Source organism: Micropterus salmoides, unplaced genomic scaffold (genome assembly GCF_014851395.1).
Source record: "Micropterus salmoides isolate LMB-PRFRI ecotype aquatic unplaced genomic scaffold, ASM1485139v1 Ms_hic_scaffold_4, whole genome shotgun sequence".
NCBI lineage: Eukaryota > Metazoa > Chordata > Actinopteri > Centrarchiformes > Centrarchidae > Micropterus > Micropterus salmoides.
In genome coordinates, this window is record NW_024043372.1 from 25,145,933 (window position 1) to 25,162,913 (window position 16,981).

General features: G+C 41.9%; 1 protein-coding gene across 1 annotated transcript; it reads right to left on the minus strand.

Moving 5' to 3' along the window:
* Positions 1–1,338: 1,338 nt before the first annotated feature.
* On the minus strand, positions 1,339–10,135 carry lrrn2 (leucine rich repeat neuronal 2). Its single transcript, XM_038697781.1, has 2 exons — positions 9,895–10,135; positions 1,339–4,803 (listed from the first exon to the last, which is right to left on the minus strand). Exon 2 carries the CDS (start codon positions 4,367–4,369, stop codon positions 2,000–2,002), a length of 2,370 nt encoding a protein of 789 aa, XP_038553709.1. The 5' UTR covers positions 4,370–4,803; positions 9,895–10,135; the 3' UTR covers positions 1,339–1,999.
* Between the last annotated feature and the right edge of the window lie 6,846 nt (positions 10,136–16,981).

Sequence of the window (16,981 nt, forward strand, 5' to 3'; positions counted from 1 at the left end):
CCTTGTTTATTTTTCGCAAAAGACACAGCCTGTTTTTATTCAGTCACATATTATTGTATATTCATTTATATAATTAAAGCGAATGAGTTTTAGGAAATCTGGATTTGTGTTTCTCAAAGACGATAAATACGAATATGGAGCTGTTTTACTGCAGTGCTAATTTCATGAAAAAGAAACAAGCAGTATGTAAGTATTCAGATCTGTTACTTGTACGTTACCTGTGGAGTTCAGACCTTTGTAAGCACTATGAAGTTGTTTTGTTTGTTTACTAGTAAAGGTAACAGTGGAAGTTTGTTTTTCTGTAAAGCAAGACCCCCAATTTACAAGCTCATTTTATTTCTGTATGTAAAATATTTTTTGTAAAGTAACTTGCAGCTGCATGATCAAATAAATATAATGAAGTAAAAGTACATACCGGTATTTCCCTGTAGTGGAGTCAAAGTATAAAGTAGCTTAAAATGGAAATAGTCCAGTAAAGTACAAGTACTTTAATAGTACAAATATTTATTGAAGTTCAGTATTTGAATATATGTACTTAGTGAAGCACTGAGAATAACATGCAGCTGTTCAGAAACAATATTTAAAAAACTAAAATTAACATTTGTTATTTTATCTAGGGAAAAGGCTATGATGATTATTGAAAATGCACGTACTGTATGTGTTGAAAAGTAAAGTGTGAAGTGTGTGAGTAGAAATATATGTAAGTGAAAGGAGAATGGATATGGAAATGTATGTAAGAGGGAATGAAAAGACTAACTTTTAAAGATAATCACTTGATTTGACAAACTCAAGTTGCTGAAACCTCATGTTACCTGTGGCGGATCCTCTGCAGTCATTTCTACACAAAATAAGACTATGGATTTAGTCACCCTTCTCTTACATTAGTGGGATACAAGGAAGGGATCTCTTCACCTCCAGCATGGAGAGAAGGAATGATCTCAGTGACCAGTAAGTCGACATTCAAATGGGCATGTGAGTACCGTAGTAGGACAGACTTCAAATTACTTATCCTTTAACCTGGCTGAAGTCCCCCTCAGTTCCAGGTCTTATCCAGCAGGGGACAGACTGTGTCTTGTGTTTACTGAGTAGGTGTCCTGTCCTGGGCATTATCATATGTATTCCTACTGTGGAGCAACTGCATACAGATAAACAGGGAGTTTTGCTGCAGATGAATCCCTAATGTGAATTTTAAGTAGAGAGTTTGGTTGAAGGACTCTCATCTATCATGCTACCTTTACACCACTGTTTATTGATTTAATCCCCTGTCAGATAATCATTATACTTTCTGTATAATCTGAACTAAATTGTGTGATAAGAAAACAGAAACAAACAGTAAAATTGTGTAAATTAAAAAGATTTTATTGTATAATTGCTCAAAATAGAATTTAACACATCACTTTTAGATCACTTTTATACTGAAAGAGGATGTGGGGGCGTTAGGCATGGGAATCTGGATGAGTATACTTTGTATGTACTGCATGATAGACAACCCAGTCCAAGGTACTGAAAGCTAAGCAAACAGGTTGTTTACATCAGTGCAGGAATTAAATGCAGTTTCAGTCTCAAGACAGAGTTTCGTCTGTTTGGAGAAATTATGGTTCAGTCTGTGGAACAAGAAAGAAGACAAATACCCTGGAGGACTGAAGTATCTGTCCCTGGACTGAATCCAGTTGTCTTTAGTTTCAGTCCAGTGGCCACCGGCAGCTCGGACTCATTTGTTTCTCCTGCGTTCACTCACTCTGCTGTAGGAGCATGATTGTCCAGTTTCCCTGGTTAGGGTTTAGGCATTCTTTACAACACATCTTAACACAGAAACAATGTCAATAATATACTTTATATGGTATATAAAATAAATACAAATCTCTTTCTACACCACTGATCTGATCTATGACTCCTCTCTTTTAGCTGAGTTTCACAAATTGTATATTTGACATTTTGTATGTGTGTGTGTTACAGAATGTTTTTTGTCCTGTTTTGAATGTGCACAAACATAATTATCTCAGCAGTCCTGATGTAATAGCAGTTTCTCACTCTGCTTTAGCTGATGTTCGTTGCTCCCTTCTGTCTTATGGTTTATGTTCAGAGACTTGGGACGTTTGATTTCTTGGCGGATGGTACTGTGGTGCTTTCCTGCCCCCTCCCCTGGCTCAGTGTCCCAGCCCTGGCCTGCCAGCAGCAGCAGTATGAGTGCGAGGAGCAGTAGTGTGACTGCTGTGGAGGTCAGCTCTGGGCTTAGCTGCAGGCTGGGCGGAGGCTCTGGGACATCCTTTGTCCTGACTGAAACACAATGAGTTCTTCTGCTCTCTCTTGATCTCCTACTGGCATGCTTGGCGCCCTCACTGATCCCTAAATGTAGACACACTCGATAAAATGTCTCTGCCTGCAGGTGGGTCAGGTTGAAGCTCTGTGTACCAGCCAGGATGCGTGTGGTGTATGTGGGCATGTGTGCATTTGAGTATATGGCTTGCCAGGATAGACGAGTTGAAGGGAGGTTGTGCTCACTCTGCCAAGACAGGATAGCATAGTGTTGTCCGACTTCCCTCACCTCCAATTTGGCATCTGCTCTGAATAGTGGATATTCCTTCATATTAGCAGCCATCCCCCTCTTTCGTTTCTTTTCTCTGCCATGCACACCCACAGAAACACTGCGTGTATCTGCTCCCAGGGCATTTTCAGCTACACAGGTATACAATCCTGCATCGCTAAGGGTGACCTTGTTCAACTCCAGAGTTCCCTCAGGCAGTAGCCGGTAGTGTTTGAAGGGGTTACAAGGAGTATCATCTTTAGCTTGGCTGGGAGAGACGCGGAAAGCAGACGTGTGGTTGAATCCTTCAGAGGCTGCCATGCTGTGGCAGGGAGCAGGAGCTGTTAGACCTTTGGATGCATGGCTAGGTACAGGACCAAGTCTCAGCCCAGACGGAGTCACCCAGGACAGTTTAGGCTGTGGATCTGCAAGAGCTCTGCAATGCAAGACCAGTTTTCCTCCTTCTCTTACTCCAACATAGGAGGGGAGGGAGCTGGTAGGGATCATGGGGAGGCATGAGGCCGACATCTCCCTGGAGGACACCTCCCTCACCCTGCGAGCTCTCAGCTCTGGGGGTTCAGAGCACAGCGTGGCCTGGGGTTGGATGAAACGCACCATCCGAGGTGTTTGTGTGTCCGTTTGCGTGTCTTGAGGATGAGAGGCCTCCTCGGCTGCCCAGTGAAACAGGCAGTCACATCGCAGTGGGTTGGAGTGTAAACTAACCTCCTGAAGACTCGGCAGGGAGAGCATGATTTGCTGATGCAGAGCGCTCAGAGCGTTGGAGTTGAGCATTAGACTCTCCAGCCTGCTTAGCTGGTGGAAAGCCTGTGGATGAATGTACGAGAGTCGCGGGTTGTTGGTGATCTCGAGCTTGGTGAGCTCTGGAAGGTTCTCCAGGGCGGCTTTCTCAATGGACACCAGCTCCTCCATGTTGTTCAGGCCGAGCTCCTTCAGGTGGACCATGTCTCGGAAGTCTCCTGTCTCGATCAGTTTGATGCGATTTTTGTTGAGGTCGAGGAACTTCAGTCCTGGCACTCTCTTCAGGGCCTGAGTGGGGACCTTTGTCAGCAGGTTATCATAGAAGGAGAGGCTCTCCAGGTCCTCCAACCCTTCCAGTGCTTTTTCAGTCAAGCCTCTTAGACCCATACCACCAAGGACAAGACTCCGGAGGGATTTCAGGGCCAGAAAGCCCCGCTCAGGCATCGCCTCCACAGGGTTTCCTCCAAGCATGAGAACTTCCAAGCGAGGCAAAGCACTGAACCACCGAGGGTCAACAGTGGTGAGTCTATTATTGTTGATATGAAGACGCAGTAGGGAGTCCAGGCCTGTGAAGGCTCCAGGTGCTATTGAGTGTAAGTTATTGTGGCTGAGAAAGAGTTCCTGCAAAGTTGGCAGTGAGGAGAAGGAGGCATCAGGGAGGCGACTGAGATGGTTTTCCTCCAGGTGTAGCGACAGCAGAGAGGGCAGGGAGGAGCTCTGAGTTATTGACCTGACACGGCTGAAGCGATTCTGGGAAAGGTCAAGGTCAGTGAGGTTGGGGAGGCCGTGCAGCACCACAGTGTCGAGCTCAGACAGAAGGTTACTCTGCAGGCGCAAGGTGTGTGTGTTCGTGGGTATGGGTGTGGGGAGCTTGGTCAACAGCAGGTCGTTGCAATCCACAGTTGGAGCTTCATGGTAGACAGAATCAGGAGAGAACCACGGCTTGATCTGACAAACACACCGCACCGGGCAGGAGACGTGCCATGGTAGTGCGTGAGGTAGTGAGCCCACAACGCCAGGCACGCATATACCAACGAACATGCACAGGAGACACTGTGTCTGTAGAAACACTAAAGTCGGCCTCATAATCCTCACAGGTCACAGGAGCTGATTCAGGCAAGGTGAGAGAGTTTTTTATGAGGATGTGAGATGACTCATTTGGACCAGAAATGTGTGTGAAGTCGTGTTATTAACAGTTTCAAGTGTGTGCGCAAACTGTAAAAGGTAGGCCAGATGGCTCAGTGTCATCATTCATAAAATCTTAACCAAATAAGAGCGATTATATTGTTGAAAGGACGATACAGTTGCTTCAGACGCAACTATAAAACTGAAATGTGAATGTTTCCTTAGTAGTCAAGGACAACTCAAGAGTGTTTTCATGTGTAACTTTGATTGCAGAATGTATGGTAGAACAGGGACTGCACAATGGCTGTCGCTCAGTTATGGCCTTTGTTGTCACACCGTCGATTTTACATCCTGGCCACAGGCGGAGGAGTCATGGCTCGCAGCGTGGCAGCTCACTGTTTTGTCAGAAACACAAGAGAAATAAAGAGAGAATGAGCAAACCCATTAAAGTACAAAAGCTCTGCAGCTGAGAAGATCATGGGAGAAGTGAAGAAGAGAAGATCTATGAGTATGTAGGAAAAAGGCTGCAAGCATATTGATGCAGAGCTCGGTTTTCCAGGGGAGATTTGGACTTAACTGTAGTTGCATATTTAGACATGGACAGAGTAAATCACAAATGAAGACAATCACTGTTCAAACTAAAAAGTGCTCTGCTGTGATCGCCAGTGTTTCTTTCAGGAGAATAGGAAAATATGCAAGAGTGATGAAAACGTGTAGCACTTAAATATTTCATGTCGCTACTTCACATTCATTGCCTGTAGAATATAGCGTCCCAAATGTTATTTATTATGTAACAGTTAAAAAGACCCCCAAGGATCTTTTATGTTATCAGTCTTCTGTACTTAAGGCTATAATTGGAAAGACTGCGTGCTTCTGCTGGAACATAAACACACACACACACACACACACACACACACACACACACACACACACACGTGGAGAGATTCACACAAACAAACCAGTTACATCAGTAATTACATTTACTGCATTTGGCAGTATTCATGGTACAACACAGATCTTCCCAGTAATTAGCTGACCAGTAGAGCAAGAACACCCTACGGGGAGACATTTTATGTGTTGGTCTAACAAGTATCAACCTCTTCTCAACAGCAGATTTTAAGGCCAAAAGATTACATGCTAGTTATTCTAGATTAAAGTGGTCATATTATGCTCATTTTCAGGTTCAAAATCTTATTTAGGGGTTGTACCAAAACAGGTTTAGTTTTACTTTAAAAAAACAGCATATTTTTTGTCATGTTGCACATGGCTGCAGCTTCTCTTTTCACCCTGTGTTAAACGCGCAATGATGCATCTCACTTCTAAAAGATCTTTGTTGGGAGTTGCACATGTGCGGTTCCTAGTTAAGGACTACTACCCAATCAGAAGCAGAGTAGTGCGGGTCCTGAGAATCTGGTAAACAGCTTCGGTTCAGCTGTACATCTTCCCCTTACCAGCTTAGCAACATGGACTGGCGCAAGAGTTTCAGAGTGGTGAGTTATTAATTTGTAACATATGTATCTTTCATCCATAAAGTTTTAACTGAGCTCTGTCTCTACATCACAGTAACAACTTTAAGTCCATTGACTGCTTGGAGGGTAGCTAGTGTTTGGAAGGGAGAGGAGAGGCAGCAGGCGGACGTCTTGTCACTGTGTGCTGCAGCCCAGTGTGTTTTTCCACCTATGTATTTGAGTGCATGTCAGACTAGCCAGTGGGCGAGCATCATGACCTGTGTTACCACGTACCATAACATGGTAATGGAAAAAAAAGGCTGGAATACAAACAAGCTGTTTTCAGGCAGTTCAGAGCAGTGTTTTCTGTGGGACGTGGGAATGGACTTCGGGCTTTTTCACTTTGCAAACCTATTACATGCACAAAAAAGATATATAACACAATAAAGGAGAGGGAAAAGCCCAAAAAGTATAATATGACCTCTTTAATTTACATTCAATGAAAAAAACATTAGCCTTATTTGTTTCATTAAACCTGCATTAATTGGTATTTTGGCCACTTGGGGGCAGTGCAACAAGTTGTAAACACAACACAGACACATTATTACCTTGTAAAGCGGTTAGAAGTTGTTATCAAATAGTCACTTATTTACACATCCAGCAGACATAGAGCAACACCATCATTCATCTGGAGTCGCTTTTCTGTCCAACTCAAGTCCAGTATTCACTTTCCTTTTAGTTCCGTTCTCTAACAACTACTGAGAAATATATCTGGCACTTTAGCTGCTAAATGCTCCACTATGTTTGATAGATAGTTGGTAACTTTTTCTGTCTGCTATTTGGTGCTGGACAGACAGCGTTTAGAGCGTTTTTAGGTGTCTTTGCTGAAAACAGCTGTCTGCTGCGGCCGAAAACTATGCTGATAAGAGCAGTGAGAAAGAAACAATTCATTACAGTTATGGGTCGTAAAACAAAGACATGAGCTTAAACAAGCTGAAAGGCTCTGAGGAGCTGAGTCTGGTACTAATTCTCTTTGGGTTCACGTGATACCTCTCACATTACACGCTGTCATTTGACTGATTGTTAATATAAGAATAATAATCATAGCGTTTGACCAGTTTCATTGGGGCATCCATCTCTAATATTAAGAATATTTTGCACTTACAGAACTGCAAGGATGCTAAAACTATGCCCCCACGTGTAGAACTGATATGTGAATGTCATCTTTCAGATCATTGTGACATTGTATATGTCCTGTCCATAGAGATATACAACACCTTGAGTAAAAAAGACTGCATTTGTGTTTGTCACAGTCAAAGATGTACAAATCAGAGTGGCTTTTAGTTTTACTAAGAAAGCAGGTTCAGGACTGTATTTAAAAAGGATCAACAACAGTAACTTTTATTTTGAAGGGGGTACTTGTTAATGGATTGAATTACATTATTATTGTCACATGGACAACAATTTAACTGTTTTGTAGTATTTGATGTGAGTGAATTCTATACCAACATTTTGATGTGATTTTTACAAGTTATAGAGTCATTTAGTTGACATGTAAATGAGTCGACCTTGGGTGAGCGATGTTTTACTTCATTTGTCTTCAAATCTTTCCCCCCTCCCTGATAAGAAAAACAATATTTGATGAGACACACTAGTTATATTATGTGATATTAGTATCACACATGCCGAGAAGCCACACAAGGCTTACTGCATAGTTTCCATGGAAACAAATCTCCCAGTCTCGCTCGGTCTCATTGTTTTAAGATTTACTTACTGGAATTTGTTTTGGTCCAATCTGTGTATCAGTTGATAAGAACACAGATAAGACAACACTGACTGGACTGAGGAAACACAGGAAGCTGCAAAACTGCATTTCCTCTTAAATCAGTCTCCATGTGTTCTACAAATCAGTCCATCTTCTGTGACAGAGTTCTCTATGATTGTAAACAAAGTTCTCATTCGATGAACTTTTTACCTTTCCTGACACTTGCAAAGTTTTTCCACCCTGGCAGCTGGTGTGATAAAACTCCACATCCGCCACTGAGATCTGCAATGCATGACTAACAGGAAGTACTGTGCAACTCTGCAGGCTTTGACGTCTTTTAGCAGATGAAAAGAGAGTGTGTAGAGATGCTTGCCAAGTTTTTTTTCCACAGACAAGAAGGAGAACGAATTGACAGGTTCCATTTAGTTATTGATATGAAGAGAAAAGCTATTTGCATTCAAACAACTTGTCGTTTAATTGGATCAGCAGTGCAAAGTACGCAATGTGTGTCCTAAGTACTGTATGTTACCCAACCTCTGAGCTGCAACAGAAAAGGAGCTGTTCTTCCCTCCTGGGGCTCTTCTTGCTCTTCTATCAGACATGCACTTCATCTTCACTCTCTCATCTTTTCAAATGCAACCTGCTCATTAATGGATTCATCATTTAATTTTCATGTCCCCCGTTTTTGTCATTTGCTCTCAGTGAAGCTCACAGTGTTTTTGGCAGTTTCAGGAAAGCGGGACTACCGATGTGTGTATTCAATGGACTTGTGCTGCCTTGCAATTTGAACTATTCAGAAAAGGAGTATAAATCTGTATGACTCAGCGGCTACTTTCATAACTCTATCTCCTTCTGGCTCTCCACAGTATCCTTGTCCTGTGGATAGCTAGAGAAATGTTTGCTCTTAGTGGCATTATTACTCCCCTGACTCCTCTGACTCAGGTTTCTTTGAGAGTTTAGTATGACTGCACAGTAGCTCACATATTATCCACAGCAATACCGCAGCCATACAAGGAAGAGTAAAAGGCAAACACTGACCTTAATCCAAAATGTGAAGTGATCCTGCAGTTAACAGCTGAGGAAGTTTTTCTATTGATCTAAATGGACCTAGTGACTGAATATTATTGTACTGAACTAAATTTCCACAAGCCCTCTCAGTAACTTTGACTCTTAAAAGAGTACTCCAATGATTGCACCCTTGTAACACTGTCAGACCGACAATGACCTTTTTTTTAAAATGCAGCAGAGACAGAGATATTTTCTTTTTTATTCCACAGGTTCTTCTTCCTCATCAAAACCTGGTGCCTACATTACCCACAATGTAATTCAGTATTAGATCTAGGTGTGTTATGCTAGTAGCAGCTAATGTAGATGAGGTGTGGGCAACAGAGATCTGGTGATCTCCATGCATCAGTTGTTTTTTTATTTTCAAACTTGCAGTCACTTACTCCAACAAATGTTGACTCAAGTGACATCACTTGAGTCAATTTAGCAGATTTGTCGCAACTCCCTCTGGAACCACAAAAAGGCTTTATACAACTTTTTTTTTCACATATGCAGTAGTATTCCCCAAGGAATCAGAAAGTCAATGGTTTAAATGTTTTCAGAACCTCTGTGGAAGTGAAAATAACCCGACATGAATTAAAAGTGTTATTTCAGACCAGTCACATGAATGCAGAAGTTAAAGTCAAACATGCCTCTCATTCGGCTCTATTTGACTTTGCTTTGTCCAATACTGCAGAAAGAGAGAGCCAGAGAAAAGCTTTTAAGACCGACATTTTCTAATGGATAGAGGGAGAAAATATGTATGGAGCATAAATTCATGGCTGCATGAAATGGTCCATTACATAAGATTTGTTTGTGTTGTACAGCTATACAACGAGAGAGAGAGACACTGCAACAGGGCGGAATAGAGAGAGGGAGGATTAAGAGAGCAGGAGATGGGGATGTATGACAGAGATAGAGGTGCTGGACGCAGATCCTAATAATAATTTTTTTTTAAAGAAACAGAAGCACTGACTTACAGCAGAATCTTTTTCAGCATGCACACACATTCATATAAACAAACTTATTATTTATTTCTCCACTCTGCCAAAAGAGACCCCTTCCTAACACACACACACACACACCTGCTACCAACACCTTTGAATCAATACGGCTTTCTGTCAAAGTGAATGTGCACCCACAGCTGCATGAGTGACTGCATGTCTGTGTGAGCGCTGCAATGTCTTGTTTGCTTCAAAAATTCTATCAATATATTTCAGGTTTCTTACCGCAACTGAAGCGCTGGCTCCATCTCTCTCTGTCGTTGCTTCCTTTCTGCATTTGCTGTCAGTCTTTCTTTGCAAATGCTTCACGTGCCGGGACGTTTTTCTGTTCCTCTGCCTCACAGTCACACGTTTGTGGATCTCTTAAGATTCCTGAAATATCACTTCCCTAGCTCTCCCCTCTCTGTCACTGGAGCTGAAGAGCAAATTGGCACAGACTGAATCCCCCCTCCCCGCCCTCTCTCTCTCTCCCTCCAGCTAAAATGGAGATGAGGTGTGTTCTGCAGCAGAGCTTCTGTCCCTCTCAACTCTCCTCCTCTCTTTCTATTGCCTGCTCCACTCTCTCCCTATTTCTCTTTTACCATGTCAGAAACCAAAGGAAAATACACTTGCATTTGTTACAGTGTTTTACTTTTGCTGGAGGACACGTTTTTTTGGCTCCTGGTGGCATTTTAGATTTCCGCCATGGTCTGCAGATTAAAGACCTGCAAAGCAGCAGGAGAGACACAGTTTTCATTGTTTCTGTATTTCAGTATCTTTGTTATTTTCATTATCTATAAATTGCTGATTGTCTCAAAATTCACCCAGAATGTGAAACATTTTTCAGAGCTGTGTCAGTAAAGACACTTGTTGAGCGATTCCATTTTGGTTAGGTTTCAATGTGTAATTGTCTCTAAAGCCTGACAAACCTACAGTGCACATTGCATGATCATTCATTTTCCAAGGTGTGAGCTCAAATTATTTTGTGAGCTTAGACAACTTCAGTTTCAATAAGGTTTTAATGAGCCTTCGTTGAGTTATCAGCAGTATATGCCCAAAAGTCTGTATCAGTAAAACAATGAAATATAGAAATTAGACAAAAGTCAAAAAGTAATTAAACCCTCTGCACAGACTAGTGAGCAACGAGAGACACAAAAGAGAAAACAATTTACGAAGAAGCATTTTACTTCTGTTGTTTAGATTCTGAGGGATTGTGAGAAGTTTTTATATTCTCTCCTAACAGCTTCTGTATAATGCAAAGTTAACAAGTGGTGGCTACTTGTGGTAATTTATGAACAGGAATTTAGTGCAGCATGGTGCAGGTGTTGAGAGGCTATCAGACCTACTGTAGCATGTTTATATTTTCAGTATCATCACCATAGATCTGTAAGGATTAACTTATGTCATTACTTTGGCTATATGTACCGAAAGTGATGAAGCAATACATTTTGACTGGACTGGAATGGAATTTCCTTGTAAGTAAAAGACACTTCATACAAATGCTGCAAGGCGGCTGAAAATAGAATAGAAAGTAAATGTGATGTGTGTGTGAAAACCTAAAGCAGTTAGTACAGTGGGGTGGTGCATTATGATGGACGAGGTTGGCAGTGCGCTTCACGTTTGTTCTCAAATCAGTTTGTTGTGAGTACAGCATTTAAAGGTAGGTGTACTCTACTTCTAAAGTGCAATTTATACTTCTGCGTCAAATCGATGGCGTAGGCTACGGGTCTACGCAGAGGGTAAGCAGAGGCTACGCCGTCGCCTGACGTGCACCTCCTCAAAAATGTAACTACACGTTGAGTCGACACGGACCGTAAGCTTTGTGATTGGTCGGCTGGGTAGCCTCGCAATGCCTCCGAGCCGACCGGAAGTACCCCGCACTTTGAAGTAACATTTACTAGCGGCCAAAACGCTGCAACACAGTGAATCAATATATTTGACCGTCGCAACACGAGTGAAATGACTCGTTTCGCTATCAGAATGTGATCCATTCGGTCGGTAACATTTGAAAAGGCTACACCAGCCGCACGTTTACAATTTTACTCCATTTGCATCAGCGGAGCGTTAAGCCGGAAGTTAGCCTGCTTGGCCAGCAAAAGTCAACACAGTGGACGCTGTAGCGCTACTGCCGACTAGTGTTTGGGGGTGTAATTGCACAATGACAGACACACCCACGCACAAGTATAAATGCATGGCTACGTGCGTAGCCTACGGCGTAGGTACGCACGTCGACCCTACGCAGGAGTATAAATGGGCCTTAACTCTCGCTATTGCTACATCACTTGTCACTGTACCTGTGTGTCATGTTTTGCTTTTGAAAGGAATCCTAGAATCAAAATTAACTAAGTTAATTCTACAAAGCAAGGCTATTTTGCATAAAACAAGTCCTTCAGTACCCCTTCTCATTAGTATTACTGAAGAGGACCATGCTTAAGGTTGTACACAAATGCAGGATATTACTACTCAATCCTGATCTGATTCATGCAAAATATTGTATTGACAGAACTGTATGATCTGGGCACACATGCATAAAAAGGCACATGTCAAATCACATCTTTGGATTACCAGATATGGATACCAATGTCTATGTGGATATTCTGCATGACATCCAGAGTATTTACGGGTCAAATGATGCTGGCAACTGCCAGAAACATGCATTTTTTATTTAAGCACTAAGAGGGCTCATTAAATGAAGTGCTTGTGAGGAGTGAAGAGAGGTGTATAGGAACACAGCCTCTGGTCGGTGATGAAAAATACACCAGTGCGGCTGTTAAATCACACAGACTTTGAGCAGTTCCTCCATACAGTATGAAAACAAGTTATAAACAAAGAATTTCTCTCTGGTCATGTTTGTGTGCTCATATTTTAGCTTAATATATGTGAAGAACAGTTGAGACCAGTATAACTATAGTGAAGCTGTCTTACCTGTCGTGTATCATAGCATAGGATTCACCTATACATGATCATTGACCTTTTGCCAATGGGGCGAAAAATGACACACTCATATAGCTCCCTATTTATCCTCATCGTTTTTCTTTTTATTGTAGTTCACATTTACAGAACGTAGTGGTAGAGGGCATATATCTGTATTTGAGTGGGTGTGTGGTAACTGAAAATCAGTAGGTTGTGAAAGAAAGAAAAGAGGATGAGGAGCTACTGCAGAATATACTGTGAGTAGTCAGTTAACATTTTTGCAGCTTGAGGGCTTATGTTAACATATATATGTGTATGTGTGTGTGAGTATCCATGTCTCTGTGTGTGTGTGCGTGTGTTTGAAACAGTCTGACTTGGCTCTCTAATGGCTTTCCCCTTCATTTGCTTTATTCATTCAGGAGCCAACACACAAAAGCACACACACCCACATGCCCTGCTGACTGAAAGGCAGCAAGGATAAGTGGTAGCTCGCTGAAAGGAAGGGAGAGAGAGGAGGTCGCCATAGCAACACTGGGGGGTTGTCGCTTTATTGAAAAGAAAAATCAGCTTTGCCTATCCTCTTATCTCTCCTCACTCTCTCAGTTCTCCTTTCTCTTTCTCACCTTACGTTAGTTCATTTCATCATCCATGAGCTGACGTCAAGTGTCCGGGATGTTTATGGGAGAAGTGAAAATTCAAGTCACGTCTGGTGTTAATTTATTTTCTTGTTCGCACTTTTATTTTGCAACGTGGCTGAAGATACAGTATCACGTATGATACTGTAGTTAAAATGTGTTTATTATAGTTCTACTGGTTGAACAAAATGTCCCTAAGTTTAAATCTGTTTAGAGAATGTGTGTGTGTCTCGCGTATTTTAAGGATAAGAAGCAGAATTAAAGTATCCTTGCATCAATGAAAGGTGAGCCATACAGTGACAGTGTTCTGACACCATGTGACAAATATATGAGAGTGTGCTTTAAGCTGCCAGTGAGTCAAAATCCTAAATCTCATTCACTAGTATTATTAGCCTAGTAAATTGACTCTTTGTTCCCAGTACATCTGAACAGAAGCAAGAATGTGGCTCATTTGTCAGAAAAATCTTGCACAGACACACACACACACACACACACACACACACACACACACACACACACACACACACACACACACACACACACACACACACACACACACACACACACACACACACACACACACACACGCATGTACGCACACAGGTGGGTGCCACACGATGCATGACAACACATAATGGCACATGCTATCCTATAACAGGATGCATGTGTGGCATAGCATCCTCCCGGGTCAGCATTGGAATTCTTTTCACAGGTGAACTGTTCCCCAGCTGGACTCAAGGACAACCCTCCCACATCAAAGCTAAACGTGTATGTGAGCGTGTGCAGATACAAACATGGCAGAGAGAAAATGATTGAGAATTTGCTGCCATGGTGACAAGACCAGCAGTCTCTAATAGCGACGGGTTGTTGAGAAGGCTGCCTTTTGAGGGAAGAGGGGGGTGGGCAGAGGGACAGAGATAGATAGAAGGAACTGAACACTGAGAGCTACTCACAATTTGCACAGTATTCACATTCTGATCAAGTTTCTTTACAATATGTGCAGAGTGGCATCGTCCTGTACAGTGCAACACTTTTTGACATTCTCCCAAACTAACAAAGAAAAGAATAAACAATAGTGGAGGCTTGTTATGCTTTAAATAGGCACTCCTAAACCTCTGAGGAAGTTCATGGGATCAAGAAAAATCCCACATACTGCACACATACTGTAGACAGCGACTGCTAATGGTACAACTTAATCACACCTGCTCCTCTGCTGGGAAAGACCTAAAAATATAAATGGAGCTTTACAGAGCGACATTATTCTGGAGTATGTACACAGAAGAGCAGATGACTTTTTCAGTGGCTTTATCCTGCCTCTCTAACAGAACCAGTAACACAAAGACAGCGTGATTAATCATCATTTCCATGTGTCATATTTCAATTAACTTGCACAGTGTGTGTGTGTGGTATGCGGCTATGTGTGCGTGGGAGATGGCAACAGGTCTGTGTTTATCTGCATGGTTGCCACGGTGAAAGATTTTGTTCATGGTTATTAAGTTATTTATTTCAACAGCAAAAAAAGAACCTGATCTGTTGCTTTGGAGGTTAAGACCTGTTTTGCTTGCAGCTTATTTGAAAGTTTTGACCATTTAAAATAATGGATTACATAACTGGAGGAGGAACTGCTTATACTGATCCAAGCATGAATTGTCTCATGTTGTTGACCATCAAAATGGACAAAATTGGACCCTACACGGTTTATTGACTCTCTCTCATGGTGAGATTTGGTAGTGCATCTAACACTCTGGTCTGCATATACACTGCATATTATTTTACTCCATTATTATCATACATAATTCCCCCTTCCAACGGAAATCGGAGGGGACACTTCAAAGTGCCCACACATGAAACTGCAGTCTTACCAGAGATAGGCTTAGGGTTTTCCACACTGTTTATCAAGTAGTTTAGCACCGAGTTGTTATTAGCAAAGATAATCCTTTGCTGTTGACACTCAAACTATATTTAGAGTGAAAAACAATTTCAACAAGGACTGTCTGTCTATGGAAAGTACTGCAGATACTGGAACACTGTTTGAGTACTGGTATTGTTTCATTTAGTCATCCTAGCAGTGTGGCTCTAGCACAATGACAATGTCGGTTGATCCACCACTTTGATCCAGACTGAATATTTTACAACTATTAAATGGATTGACATGAAATTGAGTACCGATATCCAAGGTATCTAGAGGATTAATCCTAATGACTTTGGTGATCCCCCCAACTCTTTAGTGCTACCAGCAGTTTTTTTTGTTTGTTTATTAGTGGAATGTCTGGATATATACAAGATGGATTGCCATAACTTTTGCAGACTTTCATGGTCCCCACATAACAAATCTTGATGACCCCCATGTCTTTTCATGTACAGTAGTTCCACTAGCAGGTCATAATTTCCACAATTTGATTTGTCACCAAATACCTACAAATGTAGGCTTCTTAAGTGCTAAAGGTCAATCGTTAACATGCTAACATGCTAAACTAAGATGGTGAACATGGTAAACATTATGACTGTTAGCATGCAGATGTTAGTGTTTAGCTCAAAGCACTGCTGAGTTGAAGTACAGCCTTACATAGCTACTAGCATGGCTATGGAATCTTAGTTCCTAGCTTTTATCATACCACAAAAATCTAAATGGGATCCCATTTGTTTGGGTTATTAATGGTGAGCTAAAAATAAGGCAGCCAAAGATCCATAAATACATGTACACTGAGAAACGACTATACTTCTTGAGGAAGCTTAAGAAAGCCAAATTATTGTGCCAAGTTCTTATAAGCTTTTACATAGGAGCAATAGAAAGCATCCTGACTGAAAACATCAAAAACTGGCAAGGGATATGCACGGCCCAGGACAGGAGGTCTCTGCAGCGGGTGATTAAAACTGCTCAGAAGACCATTCGTACCCATCTCCTGAGCATCACTGATATCGGTGAGGCACCTACGCAGAGCCCAAATGATTCTAAAGGACAGTACCCATCCAGCCACAGCCTGTTCACCCTGCTGTCTTCTGGGAAGAGATATAGAAGTTTCAGCTGTCGAACTACCAGACTGCAGAGCAGCTTTTCCCCCCCAAGCTATCAGACTTTTAAGCTCAAATTCAACCCCAGCACTGCTCCATTGAATATGGTTTATTTTGTTTACTATTTTTATAATTGCTTTTATATTTTGTGTATTGTCTGCTATGAAGCAGAAGGGAGTTACAGACTCAATTTCACTATATAACCTGTTTTATTGTGACAAATAAATCTGCCTTGTACTAGAAAATGAGATAAATGAATAACTCCCTTCCCTAACAGAGGTGGTGTACATTATACCTGTACTTTCACTGCAACTACTGGTAGTGGTTGTACTGGGCAGCTCCCAGGTGTGATGTAACCATGAATGTGAAGCAGGGTGCCCATTGGACCACGTCAATGTTGCATGGATAAAGACAGGTTGAAATATATCCTGCATTATAATCTCAAATCATTCACCTCCATCTGGACAGTTAAAAATGAAGAGCTTTACTTTATGCAGATGATTTAGTCTTATTCGGAGATGAGGCTTGTTATTAATTTTACTTTAAAAGCACTTTTGTCAGGTTTTCAGGAAGAGAGGACCCAAACGCAGACCAGAGTTTAGGCAGTGGCAGATTGTGGGACACAGAGCAGGTGTGCTGATTGCGGATGGGTTTCAGGTGAGTGCAGAGCCCGTAGCAGACACGCCCCCAGCTCTGAGACTGGAGAGAGAGAGTGAGCCAAGCAGAGACAAATAAAACATGCTCACCAAATGCACTCCAGACAAACGTCCACA